Raw genomic sequence first — 19624 nt, forward strand, 5'->3', positions numbered from 1 at the left:
AAAAGCCAAAGAAAAGTGAATAATCAATTCAAATATGAAATACAATGTTGTTATGAGGTGATACATGTATAGTAATAATAATAAGAAATTGAATTTTATTATTGGTTCGTCCAATCTATGTACGTCTCATTTAGGAATTTATAAGTCAATTCGAGCATGGATCATAACAATGTTATTATGAGCTAACACACATGTAGTTATGTAAGAAATAAAGTATTATTACTGGTCCGTTCAACCTATGTAGTGTCATTTATAGAGTTAAACGGCAAAAAAAAAGAAGGTAAATAACCCATCCAAATATGAATTACATTGTTGTTATTTTTATTTGTCACTCGGTGTTCGGAGTCTACATTGGAGTTCTAACTGAATCTTAATTGCGCTCCGCAGGGCCCACTCGGGGGTGACACTCCTAACAAAATTTTCTCCATACCCAAGGCTTAAACCTGATACATCTAATTAAGAATGAAACACTTTCATCAATGTCTATTAGTCAAATATTTTACATTCGGTGTCCGAAGCCCACATCGAAGCCCACGTAATAATTCGTTTTTTTTTTAAAAATAAAAGATTAAATAATCTAACCCTTATTTTTCCAAATAAAGTTTCTACTTAGTGCTAGCTGGTCCTTGCCAGTTGCCATTTTAAAAACTTTAGCTGCATATAAATTCAGCAACAAACGGAGCTCGATAACTGATATTCACGCAATCATTTCACCTTTTCCCCATTTTTTTCTCTCACACACAAACCCAAATCGTTTTTTTTTTGCTTCATTCTTCTCTAATTCTTTGGATCTGTAGAAGAAGAAGTAAAGAAGATCAAACATGGTTGAGACCAGAAGAAGTTCTTCTTCATCAAAGCGTTCGCTTTCACCACCATCATCTTCTCTTCAGAATAATGGCAAGCGGTCTAAGGTTTGGCTTTTTTTCTTATCTGACTATCAATTCAGGATTTTTGGGGGTTATTTCCGTGTGAATCGATGTTAAAACATGCAAGAAAGATTTGGGGTTGTTTGAATTTTGTTTATAATTCAACTAGAGTTTAAATCTTGGATTTTGTTTTTGTTTTGGGGTTTCTTTTTCTTGAGTTGTTTGAATTTTGTATGTAATTTGATCCGCCTTGTAGGCGGTGGAGGCATTGTCATCGACTAATGATACCCTTGGGATGAAATCTCAGGGTGGGGTAAATGATTCAGGGCCGGAATCTGCTGAGCAAGAGGTTCGATCAGCTGATCTCGTTGGAGCCACTGTATTTAAATCATCGGATGATGCTGCTGCTACTCCGGCTGCTGCTGCGCCACAGAAATCGATGGAAACTGAAGGGGCAAACGAGCCTTTGGTATCACCGATGACTTTAGGTATGTTTTTTTTTTTTGCTTTGCATGTGCTTCGATTTAATCGAAATTTTGATCTTTCTGATGTTTTCTGAACTTCTGTGTGATGGGTTTAGGTGATTCTGCGATTGATGTGGATAAATCCAAGTCAAACGGGTCGGCATTGAACCGGGGAAAGAAGCGGCAGCTGAAATCTAATGGTGCTGCATGGGGTAAACTTCTTTCGCAGTGCTCGCAGGTGGGTTCTGAAGCTTTCTGTATGTTTATCTTTGATTCTTGCAGGTGGGTTTTGCTTCTTAAGCTCTCACTGTGATTATCTTCTACTCTTGTAACTGGGTAAAGTAGTAAAGATTCAAGTAAAATCTCGAAATAAATTAGCAGGACATATGTGATGTAGTGTTGATGATTTGACACCAAAATTAGTATTCCATTAACCAGCTTACTGCCACGGGTAACAAATGAGTAAAGTTTCAATTTTTGAGCAACCTTAAAAAATTTATGAATGTGGACAAGTGTAAAATCTGATTTTGTGGGAAGGGAAGGAGTTCATAAATCTTCTGATGTAATGTGGACAAGTGTAGAAAAGGGGGAAGCCAGGGGAGGGGTAATAGGCTAAACTCTAAAGTGATCTGATAACAGGTAGAAGAACATCATGACGTCGAACACAAGGAGTGTAGATGATCTCTTGAAATGAGTAGCAGCGAAAGCCAGATAGAAGGTGGACAAAATTTGGCAAATCTGCAAAAGACAAACACTGAAGATGTATGAAATACAATTGTATCATCGTTATGGGGACACCTTTCTTTTTTAGTTGAAATCATTGTTATGGAAAGTTAGATTTGTGTGCTGGACTTTCTTGGTAAATAGGCATCAGCATTGTTAATAAAGTGGGACAAAAGGGTGCTCAAAAGTATAAGGTGCCTCCACAGACGCATTCTTTTGAGATGTACCTTCAAACGTGTCAATTTTTTGTGTGGTTTCTCAAGGATTACAGCGACTGCATACATGGCCTGCTGATCAATGAGGAGGGAGATTTGGGAGAAACAGAGTATGAAGTTTGTTGGAAATATCATTCCTGGGTAGTAGCGAGGGCATATCATTTTGTTAGATATGTGGAAGACAGGATTCAAAGCTATCAACTTGCATTGAGGAAATCCAAAATTCACATGGAGAAATGGATATGTGGTCCATATCTTTATCATTTTCTGATCTCCAAAAAATAGGAGGAAAAGTTTCTCATTTTCATCCAAAAGGGTTTACCGAGGTCTTTCAGACCAATCTTTTTTCTTACTTTTGGTTGATACGTAAATGTATTTCCTTAGCTAGTACCATGAAGGTACTGCAGAAGTATGAGAAAGGGAGCTACGGTTTCACAACTATCTGTGTAGATTCATATACTCCAAATACTCAAAGAGGAGAGCCATAATAAGCATGATGTCTCTTTTTTAGAGTACACGCTTACAGAGACTATGTCTATTTCCACTTGTTAATAGAGTCCTGCACAAGATTCTAGTCCTCTTCAGATCTGGTATTAGTAGATAGAACATCAGAATTTAACGAGAACGTGAAATCTTGGTGTGGTAGTTACTCCATTTTGGGATTACTGCAATGTATTGGTGAGGAAAGTGAAGTTGCGGAGGAATGATTGGAGAAATGGAAGGAAAAGCTTTTGGGATCTTTCCATTTTTTCAAATGGAAGATTTCAAACCTATTCTGGGCATTGAAGTTACTGGATTAAAAGGATTAAAGGAAAGACCTAAGCGGTGATGAGGAGATTACAAGAGAAATGGCACATTAAATGGTTATAATAGGTGATAGCGAAATGAAGTTCTTTGAAATGACTAACGCTCATAACTCATAGAAGAGATAATTTTGTGAAGTATCTTATTATTGATAGAGCGGAGGCATTAGAGCAGGAAGATATTAGGAACGTACTCCAAAGTGTTATTGCAACCTCTATAAGGAGAGGGAAGATTTGGGGATCAATGTTGAAAGAAGTTACTTTTCAGACTATAGGGAAGATTTGGAAAAACTTTTCAGCAAAGAGATCTTACTTTCAAGCACTCAAGCTCTGGGACGTTGCTTGGGAGATAACGTGCCCGGTACGAATGGCTTCACTGTAGCTTTATTTCACCAATGTGAAGAATGGAATTAGTTGGGAAGAAGGTGGTAGAAATGCCCGAACCACTGGTATTAGCATGGACTCTTTGAAAGGAGTTTAACTTTTCCATCTTAGTTAGAAATCTGAAAAGGTTAGGTGACATGTAAAGATGTTTGGCCAGGCTAGTATGGTTGAAAGTGTGGCCTGATATATACAGTCTGGGACTCAATCAGATGCAATACTGGCAGACTACAAAAATCAGGGTAGTAGATGCATAACTTTTAGGAAGAATCTGAATGATTGGGAAGTCTGGTATAGGCATCTTACTACTTTTTGTTTTCTGGAAAGTTGTACAAAAAAGACTAGATGTGGATGCGTAGTCTGGTATGGGGACTTTAAAATTCTAAATGTTGCATTAGGAAAAATCTGAATGATTGGAAAGTCTGGTATAGGGATCTTATTATTTTTATTTTCTGGAAAGTTGTACATTAAAGAGAAGACGTGGATACATTATCTGGTATGGGGATTTTAAATTTCTTAATGTAGTTGCAAAATCTTGATCTTCATTGTTGATTAAAGGTGTTCTTTTTGTTTTTGTTAGGTTGTTGTTTTTTGTTTTTATTTTTAATAAATTTAATTAAAGACTTGTTCAAAGAAGGATGGATTTGACATTCTGAAAGGTCTCATTATGCGTAGAATCCATTTTTCTTCTGTGGAAGTTTGTGTTGTGTCCTGGAAAAGATCTTCCAGAAAAGCATAAGATTGTGTGATGTAGTGTCTCAACGTTGTCCAACAAGCCAACATGAGTATCCAGGCAGGTGAGATGAGTGCTGAAGAGCAAGTTGGCTTTGTACGCTATTGTGTGGTCTAGTGGTCAATAAAGTGAGTTTAAGAGGCATGAGGTGTCAAGCTCATATTTCAGCCGAAGCAATAACACTAGGTGATTTATTCCCATCTATCCCAGACTTGGTGGACAGAGGTACTCAGTACCTGAATTAGTAGGAGGTAATGGGTATGTTGTGGAAGTAGTCAAGGTTCACCCAAGCTAGCAAGAACACCGCATTATAAAAAAAATGTTTAAATTATGATAGATATGGACATTGTAGGGTTGGTATAGGAAACATGTTAAAAGTTGAGTTAGACTTTACACAAAGGTGCACCTTATAATGTCTCCAGACTGCTTTGATCTGATTCATTCACTTAAATCTGGTTGTAGTTGTTCTTTTGATATGGAAGTTTGAGAGACTATTCTATTTTTAGTGTGTCAAGGAGACGAGGCTTGGTGTTGGCCACTCAATTGTCTGTCTTTCAACATTAGCCTTATGGAAGTTAACAATTAGAAAGTTTCTTTATACTGTTATAAAATTAAATATACCTGAAATGGTTGCACACATTATCGAGATCTTTTCACTTTTCAATGTAGGCGGGATCACTTTACATATTTACCATTCCTTATATCAACATCATATTATATGCCAACTTGTTGATGGGTTTTCTTCTGAAATTAAGCCACCTAATACACTAATTAGCTTCTACTTGCTTTTGCAGAATCCTCATCTTGTCATGCATCGCCCAACGTATACTGTAGGTCAAAGTCGTGAAAGTGACTTGTGGATAGGAGATTCGACAGTTAGTAAAGATTTATGTAATCTCAAGCACACTGAGACAGAGGTAAGCCTGAGTTTTTCTTAAGACACTATTTTATCCTGGCTCAAAAATTGTGTTTCTTCATAGTTTAACATTGTTTTCTATTGTTTCCCACTTTTAGTAAAAAGATAACCACATTACTCATTCTGTTTATGTTTTCCTTATGACTAGAAAGGGGTATCCATTACTCTTCTTGAAATTACGGGGAAAAAAGGCGATGTGCAAGTCAATGGCAAGGTCTACCCAAAGAATTCTACTGTTCCTCTCAAAGGAGGTGATGAGGTTGTTTTTGGCTCATCTGGTCAACATGCTTACGTATCCTTAATTCATTATGGATGAGAGTTCATACTCATGTAAAAAATTTGAAACCCATTTGGATGTTAGAACTAGAATTACCAGCATTTCCTTGACTTATACCTTTAGATCTTTGATAACGACTTATCTGCTACAAGTTTGGCCCATCCTGTTAGCATATTGGAAGCTCATAGTGGATCAATCAAGGGACTCCATCTTGAGGCAAGGTCTGGGGATCCCTCCACTGTAGCAGTTGCATCGACCCTGGCATCTTTGTCAAATCTTCGGAAAGACTTGTCCCTTCTCCCACCATCATCTCAAAATGGTAAGGATGGAAAACAAGGTTCAGAGGTGCAAATACTACCCTCTGCAAGTGGTCTGAGTCTGACAGAGAAAGATGATTTAGATACTGATATGAAGGATGCTTCTGATGGTAATGACGAACCTGGTGTTTTGGTGGATGAGAAGAATGATGTAATATCTCCTGGCGTTGAGAATGGTAACTTGAATCTTGATAATGTTGTACTAGATTCAGTTGATGCAGAGATTGGGAAGGTGCAACCTCTCCTTCAAGTGCTTGCTGGATCTTCTGCTTCTGAGTTCGATTTGAGTGGTAGCATTTCCAAAATTTTTGAGGAGCAAAGGAATTTCCGAGAACTACTCAAATTTGATCCTCCAGTTTCTGCTTTAACTAGGCGCCAAACATTTAAAAATGCCTTACAGCAAGGAGTAGTTGATTTCAACACTATTGATGTCACATTTGAAAATTTTCCATATTACTTATGGTAAAAATTTGATCTTACCCCCCCCCCCCTCCCCCCTTCCAGTTTTCTGGCTGGTTTTGCTTTCGTTTCTGTCTTCTCCCGCACCAAAATTATGTTTGTTCAAGTTGAAATTGGCACTCGTGTATTTCTGGAATGTGTTCCATTGATTTCTATACTACATTTTTGTCTGACAGTGAAAATACAAAGAATGTTCTGATTGCTTCCACTTATATACACTTGAAGTGTAACGGGTTTGCAAAATTTGCATCAGATCTTCCCACAGTGTGCCCTAGGATTTTGCTATCAGGTCCAGCAGGTAACTACTGCTCCATAGAAATCACTTATCTGGCTTTGTTGAGTTCAATCCTGCCCTCGAAATCACATTTTGACTTGCTGCTCACAGGTTCAGAGATTTATCAGGAGACATTGGCCAAAGCACTTGCTAAGTACTTTTGTGCTAAGCTAATGATAGTTGATTCTCTCTTGCTGCCTGGTGTAAGTTTCTTCTGTTACTTGGCTCATGTGTCCTCATTTGAGGGGCTCATACTTTTTTACCACTGGTTACACCCAAGATGCCTCTTTATATTAGTTATCTTGCTTCCTATCGCCTCATTTCATGGAAAGTTAGAAATGTAGTTGAAAGCTATACGAGAAATACGTGACAAGCTAAGACTGTTCGGATTACAGGCCATTTCTGGTTTTCCAATTCCTTTTTTAGTAATAAATTGAATAGGAAAGTCTGTTTATTGGGGTTGATTAAAAGGAAACTTGTATCTAAAATTGTGACTAATAGCTCCTTTGCATAATAGCCAAATTTTTCTTTTTTCTAGTGTAACCATCAAAAGATAAACTATTACATGTATTTATGTTCATTTCATCTAACATTTACTGACAGAATATATGCAAAATGGCTTGAAAATCAGGAAAAAACAGCTTTGGGTAAGGGGGGAAAGAAAGGAAAACATTTTGGTTTGAGCCTTGGCCTCGAGAACAATAGGTATATTACTTCAATGGGGTATTACAGAATGGGACAGAAACTTTGGCTGCAATTTTTGTTAGTTTGCTCGTGTAAATCAACAATTTTCCTTGTTTCATTTGGGATTTTGTTAGTATGCTCATATAAATCAACACTGATCATCCACACTGCCCACTGCAAGCCAGATTAGAAGTAAATAGGGAAGTGCTTGATGGCTGGCTCAGGGCAATGCAATCTAAAGTTTTGCAAAATTTCTAATAATCATATGGATGGTGGTCAGACTATTGAACAGCTGCCCACCTGAGAATTACTGGGCAGTGTTAAGTGAAATGGGAGTGATTGTAGTTTGAACATTTCTGTTATTGTTGGTGTAAGAACAGGTTAATATGATTGAATTTTCGTTACCCTCCAATTCATTTCCTTTTTCTTTAATATTATGTAGGTTTCAAGTTCCAAAGATATCGAGCCTGTTAAAGTAAGTTCAAAACCAGAGAGAGCTAGTGTATTTGCTAAACGTGCGGCGCAAGCGGCAGCATTGCATCTGAATAAAAAGCCGGCTTCAAGTGTTGAGGCTGATATAACTGGTGGTTCAATTTTAAGTTCTCATGCTCAGCCCAAGCAGGAGGCATCGACTGCCTCATCAAAAAACTACACTTTTAAGAAAGGTATTTGTTTCTTTGATAGTGAGAACTCCCTCTCTTTCACTCTCTCTCTCTCTCTCTATATGTATATATATATATATAATATATATATATATATATATATCCGATAAAAGAGATGGTTCATTATATATGTCGGGCTAGAAAATGTCCTTTGGAGGTGGCAGTTTTGTGCTTAATGCTAAACCGTCATATTGACAGGTGATAGAGTGAAGTATATCGGATCCTTAACATCAAGCTTTTCTCCGTTGCAATCACCTATAAGGTACCTGCAGTAAGTCTGTTAATTTATTTTCCAGTGATATTAGTTCAGTAAGCTCATTAAATCTCATACATAATATGATTGATGATGCATTTTGAATCACTTCTGAAAACTTGCTGTTTGAATAATGATCTCTGTTAGGATAGAAAAACAAGCTATTAGTCTACTTGTTATTCTCTGTGAATAAAATGCTCTCTGTCAGGACTAACTTCTTGTTTAGTTCATTTTCTTGTGAACAAAATGCTGTCTCTATTGAGATATGTCAGTCAGTCATTTCTTTATTTTAAAATCACTATAACATGCATGATTGCAGGGGTCCAACATATGGTTACAGGGGCAAAGTGGTTCTTGCATTTGAGGAAAATGGGTCCTCTAAAATTGGTGTCAGATTTGATAGATCAATTCCTGAGGGTAATGATCTTGGTGGCCTGTGCGATGAAGATCATGGGTTCTTTTGTGCTGGTATTCTCTGCTGCCTGGTTTATATCAGAAAGTTCCATCATTTATTTGTTGCCTGTCCCAGCTATGTCAAATAACAGAGCATGCCGTTTTTGTGACCTGATCTTTTCTTTTTCCGCAGCTGACTTGCTCCGTCTTGATAGCTCAAGTACTGATGAAATTGATAAACTTGCTATTAATGAACTCTTTGAGGTATTTTCTAATATTCCTTTCCATGATACTATTCCACTTCTTAACCGAGTGTGATAGCTTATTTATATGTTTATCTGTATAGGTTGCTTCAAAAGAAAGTAAAAGTGGCCCTCTTGTTTTGTTCATCAAAGACATTGAGAAGTCTATGGTGGGTAATCCTGAGGCCTATGCTGCTTTCAAGATTAAGCTCGAGCATTTGCCAGAGAATGTTGTTGCCATAGCTTCCCATGCCCAGTCGGACAGCCGAAAGGAGAAAGTATGCAAGGCATAGTTATTCTGCATTCCTTTCTGATAAAAAATTGACTTGTGATTCTGATAGCCTTACTTTTTATCTGTTACAGTCGCATCCTGGTGGCTTGCTATTTACAAAATTTGGAAGTAACCAAACAGCATTGCTTGACCTTGCCTTCCCAGTATGTAACACTTTCTCTTCCTTTTCCTTTTGTTTTTGGTTTTCCCTTTTCTTGTTGTCAGTGTTGTACCTAAGAACGGGGAGTTTGTCAATGTGCTAATAGCCTCATATGGATTTTCTTTATTTTGTTATTACCCATGACTGACACTAGGAGTCTCCAAGCCTTTTACATTTGGTCATTTACGAACTGCATAGTTAAAGAGCATACAATACAAAAGAGACTCCTTTTCCTCAATATGCTGAGGTGTAGGAGTTGTCAAATGATTGGGTGTCAAATTGGGTTTTAAAAATATGGTGCCAGCTTTAATCCACAAAACCCATTCCTCGTACTTCATTCTTATACAGTACATTCTTCTCTACTCTAATGGGTCTACCGCTCTACTCTCCACTTAAATACCAGACTTCTGTCTGTGGTTGGGTTCGAGCCCATAACATGCACCTAATTACATATCACCCGCTGCACTCTTACCACTAGACCAAAGCCCTCGGAGCCGATTCCTGTCCATATTTTACTTTTCTCAATAACCCAAACTGCATTTACCCATCTTTGTCTCTGTCCTCAAGTAATTATTTTTTTAACACACACATGTAGATACATATATATGATGTGTCTACACTTGCAAATGGTTTCATATAATTATTTGAAAGTAGTTTTGTGACAAGTCACAAAATTCAAATTTATCTTCTATTTTCCTGTGGCTGACATTAAGTTCTGAAAAGTATTACACTCACATGTTTGCATGGTTGAGCATACAACTCAAACTCTTTCATACATTACATGAAATTCTCAGGATAGTGATGTCAAATTTGTGGATTAGATTGGGTATCGGCAGGAGTAGATTGGTTTTAGTAATCAGTACAGACATTACCAAGCCACCTGACACCCATTTAATCCATATCCTTGTTCTTTTTTCTTATACAGCACAGATATTTCTGTTCTTACCCATCTTATACTAGGCATACATTTCTACTCTTACTCATATCTCTTTATCTTTCAATCACTGAAGCTACTACCACCCACCCAGTGTTGTCAATAGCATTGAACACAAAAAGCTCTTAAGATCACTAAGGGAATTAAGCGCAAAAAAAGCGTGAGGCCGTGAGCTTTAATGAAAAACACGCGAAGGGAGAAAAAAGTACAAATATATATGTTTAATTCAGGACTAATGATTATAAGCTTGAATGACAAATATATGAACAAACAATTTGACTTTTTTTTACAATAAATTGAAATATCAATTGTTTAGTGTTGCCTCTTCAGAAGAGTCTTATTGTCAAGGAAAAGCATGCCTTGGAACACTGATGATGACAATGAAGCGCGCATTAAGTGAGGCAAAGCACGCCTTTGACAACACTGCCACCACCTACCAATTTCCTCTAGAAATTTAATTTCATATGTGGTGTTTGTAGTAGATGCATATGCATGATGTGTCTGTAAGTATGAGGGAGGGGAGTTGCAGAATGTAAGGTTACAAGGAGGGACAGGAAGGAAATAGTGCAGTTTTTATTTTTAGAACGAAAATACCTAGTTTCTTTTGCGGGAGTTGTTTGGGAAGGGAGTTACAGAATGAAAGGTTACAAGGAGGGACAGGAAGGAAATAGTGTAGTTTTTATTTTAGAACCAAAAATACCTAGTTTCTTTTGCTGGAGTTGTTTGGGCATTAGAGGGTGGCAGGTGTGGCGTACAAAGAAACTGACTAGAGCATGTTATTTGATGTTTGTGGCTTTTTCCTTGATCAAATCCTTTAACTTCCATTCTTTCCCAACCATCCCCCAACAGAAACTATTCATCTCTTAAACCCACAGGCAACTCAGTAAAAATGGATTTTGAAACCTATGCTAAACCGTTTTTATAAACTAAAGAGGCCTAGGGGCTTGGGTTTACCTGCAAAATGGTTGATATTACTGCATTTAATGTCATTTCTTTCCAGGATAATTTTGGTAGGTTGCATGATAGAAGCAAAGAAACCCCCAAGACGATGAAGCAGCTCACACGACTGTTTCCCAACAAAGTTACCATACAGATCCCTCAGGTAACTTTCAGTTTATGTTTAGACGGCCAACTGCATTAATTTTGATGCAAGCATTTAATATAGGTCTTGTGGCAGGACGAAACCTTATTATCCGACTGGAAGCAAAAGTTAGATCGGGATATGGAAACTATGAAATCTCAGTCAAACATTGCAAGCATTCGCAATGTGAGTGCTATTTACTTATCTAAGGGGAAAGAACTTTTATCTTAGATCTCTTCAGTGTTCTCCAGTTGTGGATTCTGTAAGCCCATATGAAATATTCTATGTTCTGTGAAATTCTAATTACTTACATAGGCAACACTATGGACATTTCTTTAGCACGTCAATTTTCATTTTCGTACTGTATTATGCTGGATTCACCCGAAAGTCTAAAACCACCTTCTCATCAGCGTATCCCTTGTGAGAAGAGGCAGTTAATTTTGTTCGACCACTCATGGATGATGGACCTAAAGTTGTAAATAGTGCTTACAATTGACAGTTATAATGATTGTGTAAGAAAGAAGAGTATGATGCTTATGAAATTGCATCCTCAATGAACTGATTTATAGAGTTGTTCTAACTATATGAGTGATTTCAGGTTTTGAATCGATTCAAAATTAATTGCGATGACCTTGAAATTCTATGCATAAAGGATCAAGCACTGACAAATGAAAGTAAGTAATTTCTCATAGTTTTAGGCCTTTAAGATTTGAAATGCTTTAATTGATCATAATAGTCTGTCATGTTTATTGATGTGGTTGTCAAGGTGTTGAAAAGATAATCGGCTGGGCTTTGAGTCATCACCTTATGCATAAATCCGAGTCTGCTATGAAAGAGACGAAGCTAGCTATCTCCAGTGAAAGGTCAAATTTGATTTTCACCGTAGTGCATAATGTTGTAACATGTAGATTAATGTTCTCTTGGTTCAATTGTGTAGGGGCGAAGTTCTTTTCGGTTAGTTCACATGTCACTGAAATGTCTTTTTTTTTTTGCAGCATTGCTTATGGGCTCAGTATGTTTCAAGGCATTCAGGGTGAAACGAAGAGTTTGAAGAAATCCCTCAAGGTGAAGGCTCTAGTTATTTTTCTCTGACTCTACAAATTTACTTATTTAAAGGTGCTTCTTATTCTGAATTTCCTGAACTGTGAGATTGGTGCTTGATTTTCAGGACGTGGTTACTGAAAATGAGTTCGAGAAGAAACTACTTGGGGATGTAATTCCGCCGAGTGATATTGGTGTTACTTTTAATGACATTGGGGCGTTGGAAACTGTCAAGGATACTCTGAAAGAACTGGTGATGCTGCCTCTTCAGCGACCAGAATTGTTTTGTAAAGGACAGCTGACCAAGGTAAAAGGAATTTGTTTTATGTTGAAGTCCATTGGCATCTTCATTACCCCATCTCTGTGTGTGTGTTTTTTTTTTTTTGTGTGTTTTTTTTTTTTTGGGTGTGGGGGAGGTTTAGGTTATTAAAGCTTGTTCATCAAGTATGCACCTATGTTTCTGAATAAGATGGTATCTGCAGCCTTGCAAGGGAATATTGCTCTTTGGACCTCCAGGTACTGGTAAAACAATGCTTGCGAAAGCTGTTGCTACTGAGGCTGGTGCAAACTTTATCAACATATCAATGTCAAGCATTACATCCAAGGTATCACTGATGTGGTTTCTGCCATTTCTTTTTTGACTTGCCATTCTTAAAATGGTTGACAACTTTTTCTTGCCAGTGGTTCGGTGAAGGGGAGAAGTATGTCAAAGCAGTCTTCACATTAGCTAGTAAAATAGCTCCGAGTGTTATTTTCGTTGACGAGGTTGGTGACATTTTCTTCACAATGCATCCATTTTCGCCCCAAATTTATTTCCGAAATAGATGACAGTTTGATTTCCCTTTCACATCCATACGAAGTTATTAAGTTTTCTTCTTTATGTCATTATTGTTTATATTTTCCTTTTCCATCCATTTCTTCATGTCTACTAGGTGGACAGCATGTTGGGAAGACGAGAAAATCCGGGAGAGCATGAAGCTATGCGGAAGATGAAGAATGAATTCATGGTTAATTGGGATGGTTTGCGTACAAAAGACAAGGAACGGGTTCTTGTACTTGCTGCAACAAATAGACCCTTTGACCTGGATGAAGCAGTTATTAGGAGGCTTCCCCGTAGGTAAACTTAAATTTAATTATTTCTTTGTGATTTATGTAACTGATTGATTGATCATGATGTCTCAAGTGTTTTATGGTAGTGATGCCGTAAGTGTACCTTTGATGCAGGTTAATGGTAAACTTGCCAGATGCTTCAAATAGGGAGAAAATTTTGGGAGTTATTTTGGCGAAGGAAGAATTAGCCCCAAATGTTGATTTAGAAGCTATTGCTACTATGACGGACGGGTATTCAGGGAGTGATTTGAAGGTCTGGATCAATATTACTTGTACTGCCTAATGTATTAGTTTTTGCAAACCCCATTCAAAATAACTGCATTTATTAATCCATGTTGCATATCATACTTACTGCCACTTTGAATTTCCAATCCCAGAATTTGTGTGTGAGCGCTGCGCATTGCCCTATTAGAGAAATTTTGGAGAAGGAGAAGAAGGTCAGTCGCCTGAGTTCTGTCTTGTTGTTCTTTCAAAATTTGGTTGAATTGGTGACCTGGATCCACAACATACAAAAAATAACTATTACTAATTTTGTTTGGAAGTCGTTTAGTTATGCTTCATGATGTGTGTGTTTCATTTCGTGATGTTTGAAATTATTGGGTCATCATCAACTGCGAGGTGTCTTTACACTTTAATCTGCTAATCTTTCAATTGTTTTTCTTTTTCTTTTTTTTTTTACTTTTGGGCCATGATTTCAGGAGAAAGCATCGGCAATTGCAGAAAGCAGGCCATCACCGGCTTTGCATAGTAGTGCAGACATTCGTCCTCTTAACATGGATGATTTTAAGTATGCACATGAGCAGGTACAGTAGCACATACTGTGATTTGTTAAGATGATTTTTATGTGTTGCATTCTACTTCCTTAGTGAAATTTACTTGGGGTTCAGGAGAAAGGTTGGTAACTTTATTTATTGCCAAGTAGTGAACTTGGGGAGTTGGGGACTCTCATGGATCCTTTAGGATGTTACGTGTTGCTGATCGTCAACATTAGATAGATATGTACTCAAGTGATTAGGTTATAGATATGTACTCAAGTGATTAGTTTTATTTTATTTATATATTTGTTGGTGGGAGATACAGATTTGGATTTGGGAGCTGTCTTCATAAAATTAAGGGGTAAATCATATTAACTGGGTGAGTGTTGTTGGCTCTCACGTCTTATTACATGCTACTGGTGAAGTAGTTCAAACGGAATTTGGTTTATGTGGATAGGGATTCTGTATCTGCACTGGCTGGCCCTTAATCTGACAAGCGAAATATAGAGATACTCCAATACTCCTCTTTTACAATGGTGGTTTTTTAATGATGTGGTGCCACGTTATAAACCTTGCGTCCTAGTTTATTAAGCTAATTGCTTTGGTCCCTATTACAGCATCACAATCTTTGTAATAGTGCAATGCCTGCTAATTGTGTGGATACAAGTGACTAAGAGGATGTCCATTGGGTAAAGCCATGTTGGAGGTCCGAGGAACTTTGGTACTTGGACTTACGAGCTCAAATGCGATTCTTTAGGCTACTAATCTTATTGTGATGCCTCTTTTTGGTTAATTCTAGAGTCTTCCACATAAACCTAAACTCATCTCATCTTATCCTTGTGATTATGCTTGCACGCTCCAGAAGAGCTTATCTGTAATGAAGAAGAGAAGTTGAGATAATGCGATCAAATGACCGTCACTCTCGATGACTCCATAACAGCAGCTAATTTGATAACGTCAATCAAATATCTTGCTGCATACGTGATGTTGGATGTTGATATCTTTTAGTAGATTCATGACTTGTTTGTGTGTTGATAAATGCAGGTATGTGCCAGTGTGTCATCAGAGTCTTCAAATATGAATGAGCTTCTCCAGTGGAATGATTTATATGGAGAAGGTGGATCAAGAAAGAAAACATCTCTCAGTTACTTCATGTAGAGGAGATATGTTTAACTTTATAGCAAGGCATTGGTTTATTTGTTTTCCTGTTCTGCAACCCGCGATAACAGCGAGATCAGCATTGCGTGGATAATCCATTTCAGGTTCCCCAAAGTCCAATTGGCCTTGGCCCCTGACCCCCCCTTGTGTATCATACTTAGTTGATAGGAGTTTTTCCAGTTGCAAGTCCTGAAGTCATTTTTAGCTCTCTTCTCTGTACATATGAGTTGAGTAATTTAAGAAAAAGCATATCCTAATATTCTTTTTCTGCATTTGAGCTTTTGTATAGTTTGACATCTTCTGATGGAGTAGGCCTTGTTCTATTGAATCTTTTAGTTTACTTTGGATAGCATTTCGACTTCGTTGAGCACGGACACCACCTCAATCCCTGCTCTCTCTCTCTCTCTGTCACGAGATTGACTGCTCAACGTTTTCCTCAGTGAGTACGTCTAGCATAAGGTCACCGACATCGCGTAAGAACTTAACCACCTATTCACTTTTTTTGGGTAGATTGTACCCATTTCTTACAGAACATGAAAACTTAAGAGAAGGAATAACACATCCAGAGATCTGTGTATGTGATTTTTCTTCTTTCTATTTAGGTTCACGTAAATGTTTCCTTTTAGGGTATTCCAAGTTCCAATAGAGACATTGATTCCCTTTCCTGCAACAGAGATAGCGTTACACCATTAGTGCAGGTCGCTACTTATGTGTCAAGGGGATTTGCTACCTTAGGACACTAGTAGTTTTTGATATATTAAATTTAGAACTCAGTTATTATTAGTTAAAACTCGTCTTTGTAAAATCCTAGCTTCGCCTTTGGTGTACCATAACACCACCTATCTGAAGAAAATGAAGATATGAGATAAACAAGAGGCAAAACTTTCACTACCAAGTTTTGAGAACATAGTTGCTGTCTTGCAGATAATCACGCTCTTCCCTTGAAATGAATATGAATTGCAATAACAGACTCTCGAATTTGGCCTCAAACTGACAGTTAAACATAACAATTTTGAGTATGCACATCTAGACACCTCAACTTGTCTCCATTGTGTCAGTTTTACGTTTCAACTTACAAAATGTACTCCAAAATTTATATGTTACGTCAGCATCAAGTGTTCGTTGCATAAGACACACTGAGGATGAGTTGGAGTATTTAGTTGAAGTAAGACCAAGTTAACATGTTCTGTTCATATCAAGTTTTTGAAGTAGTTGTTTGTCCAGTGATATTGTGTGCCTAATGCTGTGAATGATAAAAGAGTGTGAACCTGAATCACTCTGTGAGGTGTGATGAAGTCCTGGAGTGATTAACTGTCAGCTCTAAGTTTACAAAGTCAAGTTTGTGACTAAACTTTTAACATGTCAAGTGTATGTTTTTCTTTCTTTAGCCTCCTTTTGTCTTTCGAAAACAACCTCTCTAACTCCACAAGATACAGGTAAGATCTATGTATACTCTACATTACACGGCTAAGCCAAGTACACATTACTATCAATACAAAACATAAAACCAAAATAGAGTGTGCAGTATTTTGCTAACAAATCATAAATTGTCTATGCAAATGACTTATGAATTTCAAAACAAGAACAACATATAGAAACACAACTTGTCTTAACACTAGTAAATAGTAAAATACCATACCTTAAAACAACATGTAAAACTGACTAAAATTTCATGCAAAATGGAGCTTTGACACCAGCTAGAGCAAGAATAGATGCTGGAATTCCCCACAGGGAGTCGCCACATATTAAACCAGAAGCCACTGCAGATCCAAAATCTTTTGCCTTCTGTTTGTTATACATTTGCCAACAGAAAAGGATCAATGAACCTAAACACATGTCAATGGCAAAGTACCCTCCAAGGTAAAATGGTATAGCCATACACATTGGACTAGGAACGAATCGATAAATTCTATACTTGGTCTCACATTTCTTCAGCGCCTGAGTGACTAGGTTGATGAGTATTGCAGCTACAAACAACCAAACAGAGAGGATGAGGCAATGAGTGGGTAGACTATCAAAACCTTCGACTCCAAGTAAGGCGATCCCACGATACATGAGAGCATATGGTGCAGGGTATGGACCGTTTGGATCACCTAAGGTATAGGCAGTGTTGAAAATTGAGAAGACTAGAGGGGTTATGATGCAACCCATAGCAGTTCCAATGAGTTGGCTAAAGAACATGGAACGCGGAGATGAAAGGGTTAAGTAACCAGTTTTGAAATCTCCCATCAAACCAGAAGCTGTGTCTACTATGCACATCATCAAACCACATGAAGCGAGCCCAGCAATCACACCACCGTTCTCCAAACCAACCCAATAACTAAACGTGAGGATTGCAATTTTTCCGTAATTTGAGGCAAGGGACCAGTCAGTAAGACCAGCTCCATAAGAATTGCAGAAGGCCAAAATAGGAGCGATCAAATATGCAACCAAAACCATATACCATTTGAGTGAGGGGAAGATAATCGGTATCACAATGATAGATACAACTACAATACAAGCGTATCCCAGAGCTGCTGCCCAGTTAGGAATCTGGTCTTTCAAGAAGTACTCGTTCTGTATCTTATTGTCATCATCCTCTTCTTCATCTTCTTTCCGAGGATTCTTCCTCCTCGTGAAACTTAAGATTGTAACCACCAACATGTAGGCAAAATGGTAAATACCATCACCAAGCATCATGGCAATGGCGATAAATACTCTGTATCCTTGAATACCATGAAGACTTGTCGCGGATAAATCAGCAGAGTACCATATCCCTTTCTTTGCTTCAATCATTGGCCACATTATAACCCATGATACTATAGCACCAATTAGCAATGATATATTGACCATGTAAGGGCAAAGCATACCAACTCCAATATACGTAGACGAAAAATCAAAATAGAACCTTTTAGCATAAGCTTGAGCACCAAATGTATGCAAGCTACCAAATCCACACCCTTCATCCCGTGCAACTAACCACTGAACAGCCGCGAATACAAAGCTGAACCCAAGCGATTTGAACAATGAACTCACTTGTTTCTTCGCGAGCTTAGCTCCTTTTGGAGTGTGAAAACAGTTGATAAGATATGCAGTTGCAGTTCCACTAGGATATGTTAACTTATACTTCATTATCATCAACTTTCTCAATGCCACAATGGAGAAAAGCCCCGCGAAACTAACCACAAATAGATAAGGAAACATCCAACTAACAGAAAGTTTCTTAGTATTATTCGGGGTATTTCCTGCCCCTGATTGTTCTGCTATATACGGACTCATTCCCAACATATAACTTGCTGTTCCGCTGCTAAATGCAATGCCAGAAGAAGCAACGACACACGTCTGTATAACAGTATTTTCCTGCCTAGTAAAAGGCTGCTTCAACAATCCAAACTTGTCAATAGCAACAGTCCATGATCTAACCCCCGCGAACCCTAACAGTCCAGCTGCTACATTGAGAGAAGGGATAACACCAGTTGTGAGATTGAGTTTGCAAACGATGAAGTTGAAGACAATGCTCAAGATCAGTCCGGTCACCATTGATCTCCACGTTATCTGTTTCTGCCACGGAGGCACATATTCGTCCTTGAATGCATACTCTCTTGATTCCCCTCGCGTAACTCCTCCCCTCTCTTGATCCTCCTCATCTCCATTTCTCACCATTTGAACCCTACATTGACGAATCATACAACACAAAGTAAGTGATACGTCTAGTTTCTGAACACGTGTGTTACACCTGTATAATAAGTGATCGAGAAGTTGGAAGGAAGAACTCAAAGATTGCTCATGCTAGTAGTTTTTCAATTGATTTCAAAGTTTAGTTGTCCATATATACACAATCCAATCAAAATGTTGTTAAATAAAAAAGATATTTTCCATTAATTAGTTAGTTGTATCTTGTTAGTTATATTGTTAGAAAGGTAATTAGAGTTTGTTAAAAGTTGTTAATGAAGTGTATAAATACAGTATGTACAGGTTGTTGAATACAAGTTGGAAATACACAAACATTATATTTCCTCTCTTCTCTTCTCTTCTCTTCTCTTCTCTTCTCTTCTCTCATCTTGAAGGTCCTCATATGGTGAAGATCAAGGATCTTAACATGGTATCAGAGCTTGAGTAATCGATCTCATATTCCTTCGATCTTCTCAGTTTCTGGTTCACGTTTCATCTCATTTCTTTACTGTTTCTGTTTTCTCCTGTTCAACATCTCAACAATGGTGAATGCTAGTTCACCTGCAGATCTGGAAATTGGAGCTGAAGTTGTACCCACTTTGGTAACAATCGATCAACATCATCCTTTGTTTCTTCAGCCCAATGATACACCAGGTAGTTCCCTAATTTCAATTAAACTAACAGGCCCTGAGAATTATGCATTATGGAGCAGTTCAATGCGAATTAGTCTGTTAGGTAAAAGCAAGTTAGGATTTGTGGATGGTCGATATCCTAAGGAGAAATTTGATGCTTCTCTTCATG

General features: G+C 37.8%; 2 protein-coding genes across 3 annotated transcripts; one reads left to right on the plus strand and one right to left on the minus strand.

The window, feature by feature from the left end:
• Positions 1 to 646: 646 nt before the first annotated feature.
• On the plus strand, positions 647 to 15358 carry LOC107031164. 2 transcript variants are annotated; one of them, XM_015232415.2, is made up of 27 exons: positions 647 to 911; positions 1123 to 1354; positions 1447 to 1568; positions 4980 to 5102; positions 5250 to 5393; positions 5502 to 6157; positions 6331 to 6452; positions 6540 to 6631; positions 7555 to 7777; positions 7973 to 8036; positions 8347 to 8495; positions 8614 to 8684; positions 8767 to 8940; positions 9026 to 9097; positions 11028 to 11129; positions 11205 to 11294; positions 11707 to 11782; positions 11875 to 11971; positions 12104 to 12173; positions 12277 to 12456; positions 12632 to 12754; positions 12831 to 12914; positions 13082 to 13266; positions 13374 to 13512; positions 13637 to 13696; positions 13958 to 14062; positions 15059 to 15358. In XM_015232415.2, the coding sequence occupies exons 1-27, from the start codon at positions 822 to 824 to the stop codon at positions 15170 to 15172; spliced, it is 3759 nt and encodes a 1252-aa protein (XP_015087901.1). In that variant the 5' UTR covers positions 647 to 821; the 3' UTR covers positions 15173 to 15358. The 2 variants fall into 2 exon arrangements, with proteins under 2 accessions (XP_015087901.1, XP_015087902.1); XM_015232416.2 differs by having other exon boundaries at positions 1174 to 1354.
• A 1030-nt stretch (positions 15359 to 16388) lies between these two features.
• LOC107030434 (probable metal-nicotianamine transporter YSL7) lies at positions 16389 to 18945 on the minus strand. The gene has a single exon (XM_015231715.2). The coding sequence runs from the start codon at positions 18836 to 18838 to the stop codon at positions 16835 to 16837; it is 2004 nt and encodes a 667-aa protein (XP_015087201.2). The 5' UTR covers positions 18839 to 18945; the 3' UTR covers positions 16389 to 16834.
• Between the last annotated feature and the right edge of the window lie 679 nt (positions 18946 to 19624).

Source organism: Solanum pennellii, chromosome 9 (assembly GCF_001406875.1).
Source record: "Solanum pennellii chromosome 9, SPENNV200".
Lineage (NCBI taxonomy): Eukaryota > Viridiplantae > Streptophyta > Magnoliopsida > Solanales > Solanaceae > Solanum > Solanum pennellii.

Coding starts and splice junctions, on each gene's coding strand:
- LOC107030434 (XM_015231715.2), bottom strand. CDS start 18,838: ATGATTCGTCAATGTAGGGTTCAAATGGTGAGAAATGGAGATGAGGAG.
- LOC107031164 (XM_015232415.2), top strand. CDS start 822: ATGGTTGAGACCAGAAGAAGTTCTTCTTCATCAAAGCGTTCGCTTTCA. Junction 11,295..11,706: donor ACATTGCAAGCATTCGCAAT/GTGAGTGCTATT, acceptor GAGTGATTTCAG/GTTTTGAATCGATTCAAAAT. Junction 11,783..11,874: donor TCAAGCACTGACAAATGAAA/GTAAGTAATTTC, acceptor GTGGTTGTCAAG/GTGTTGAAAAGATAATCGGC.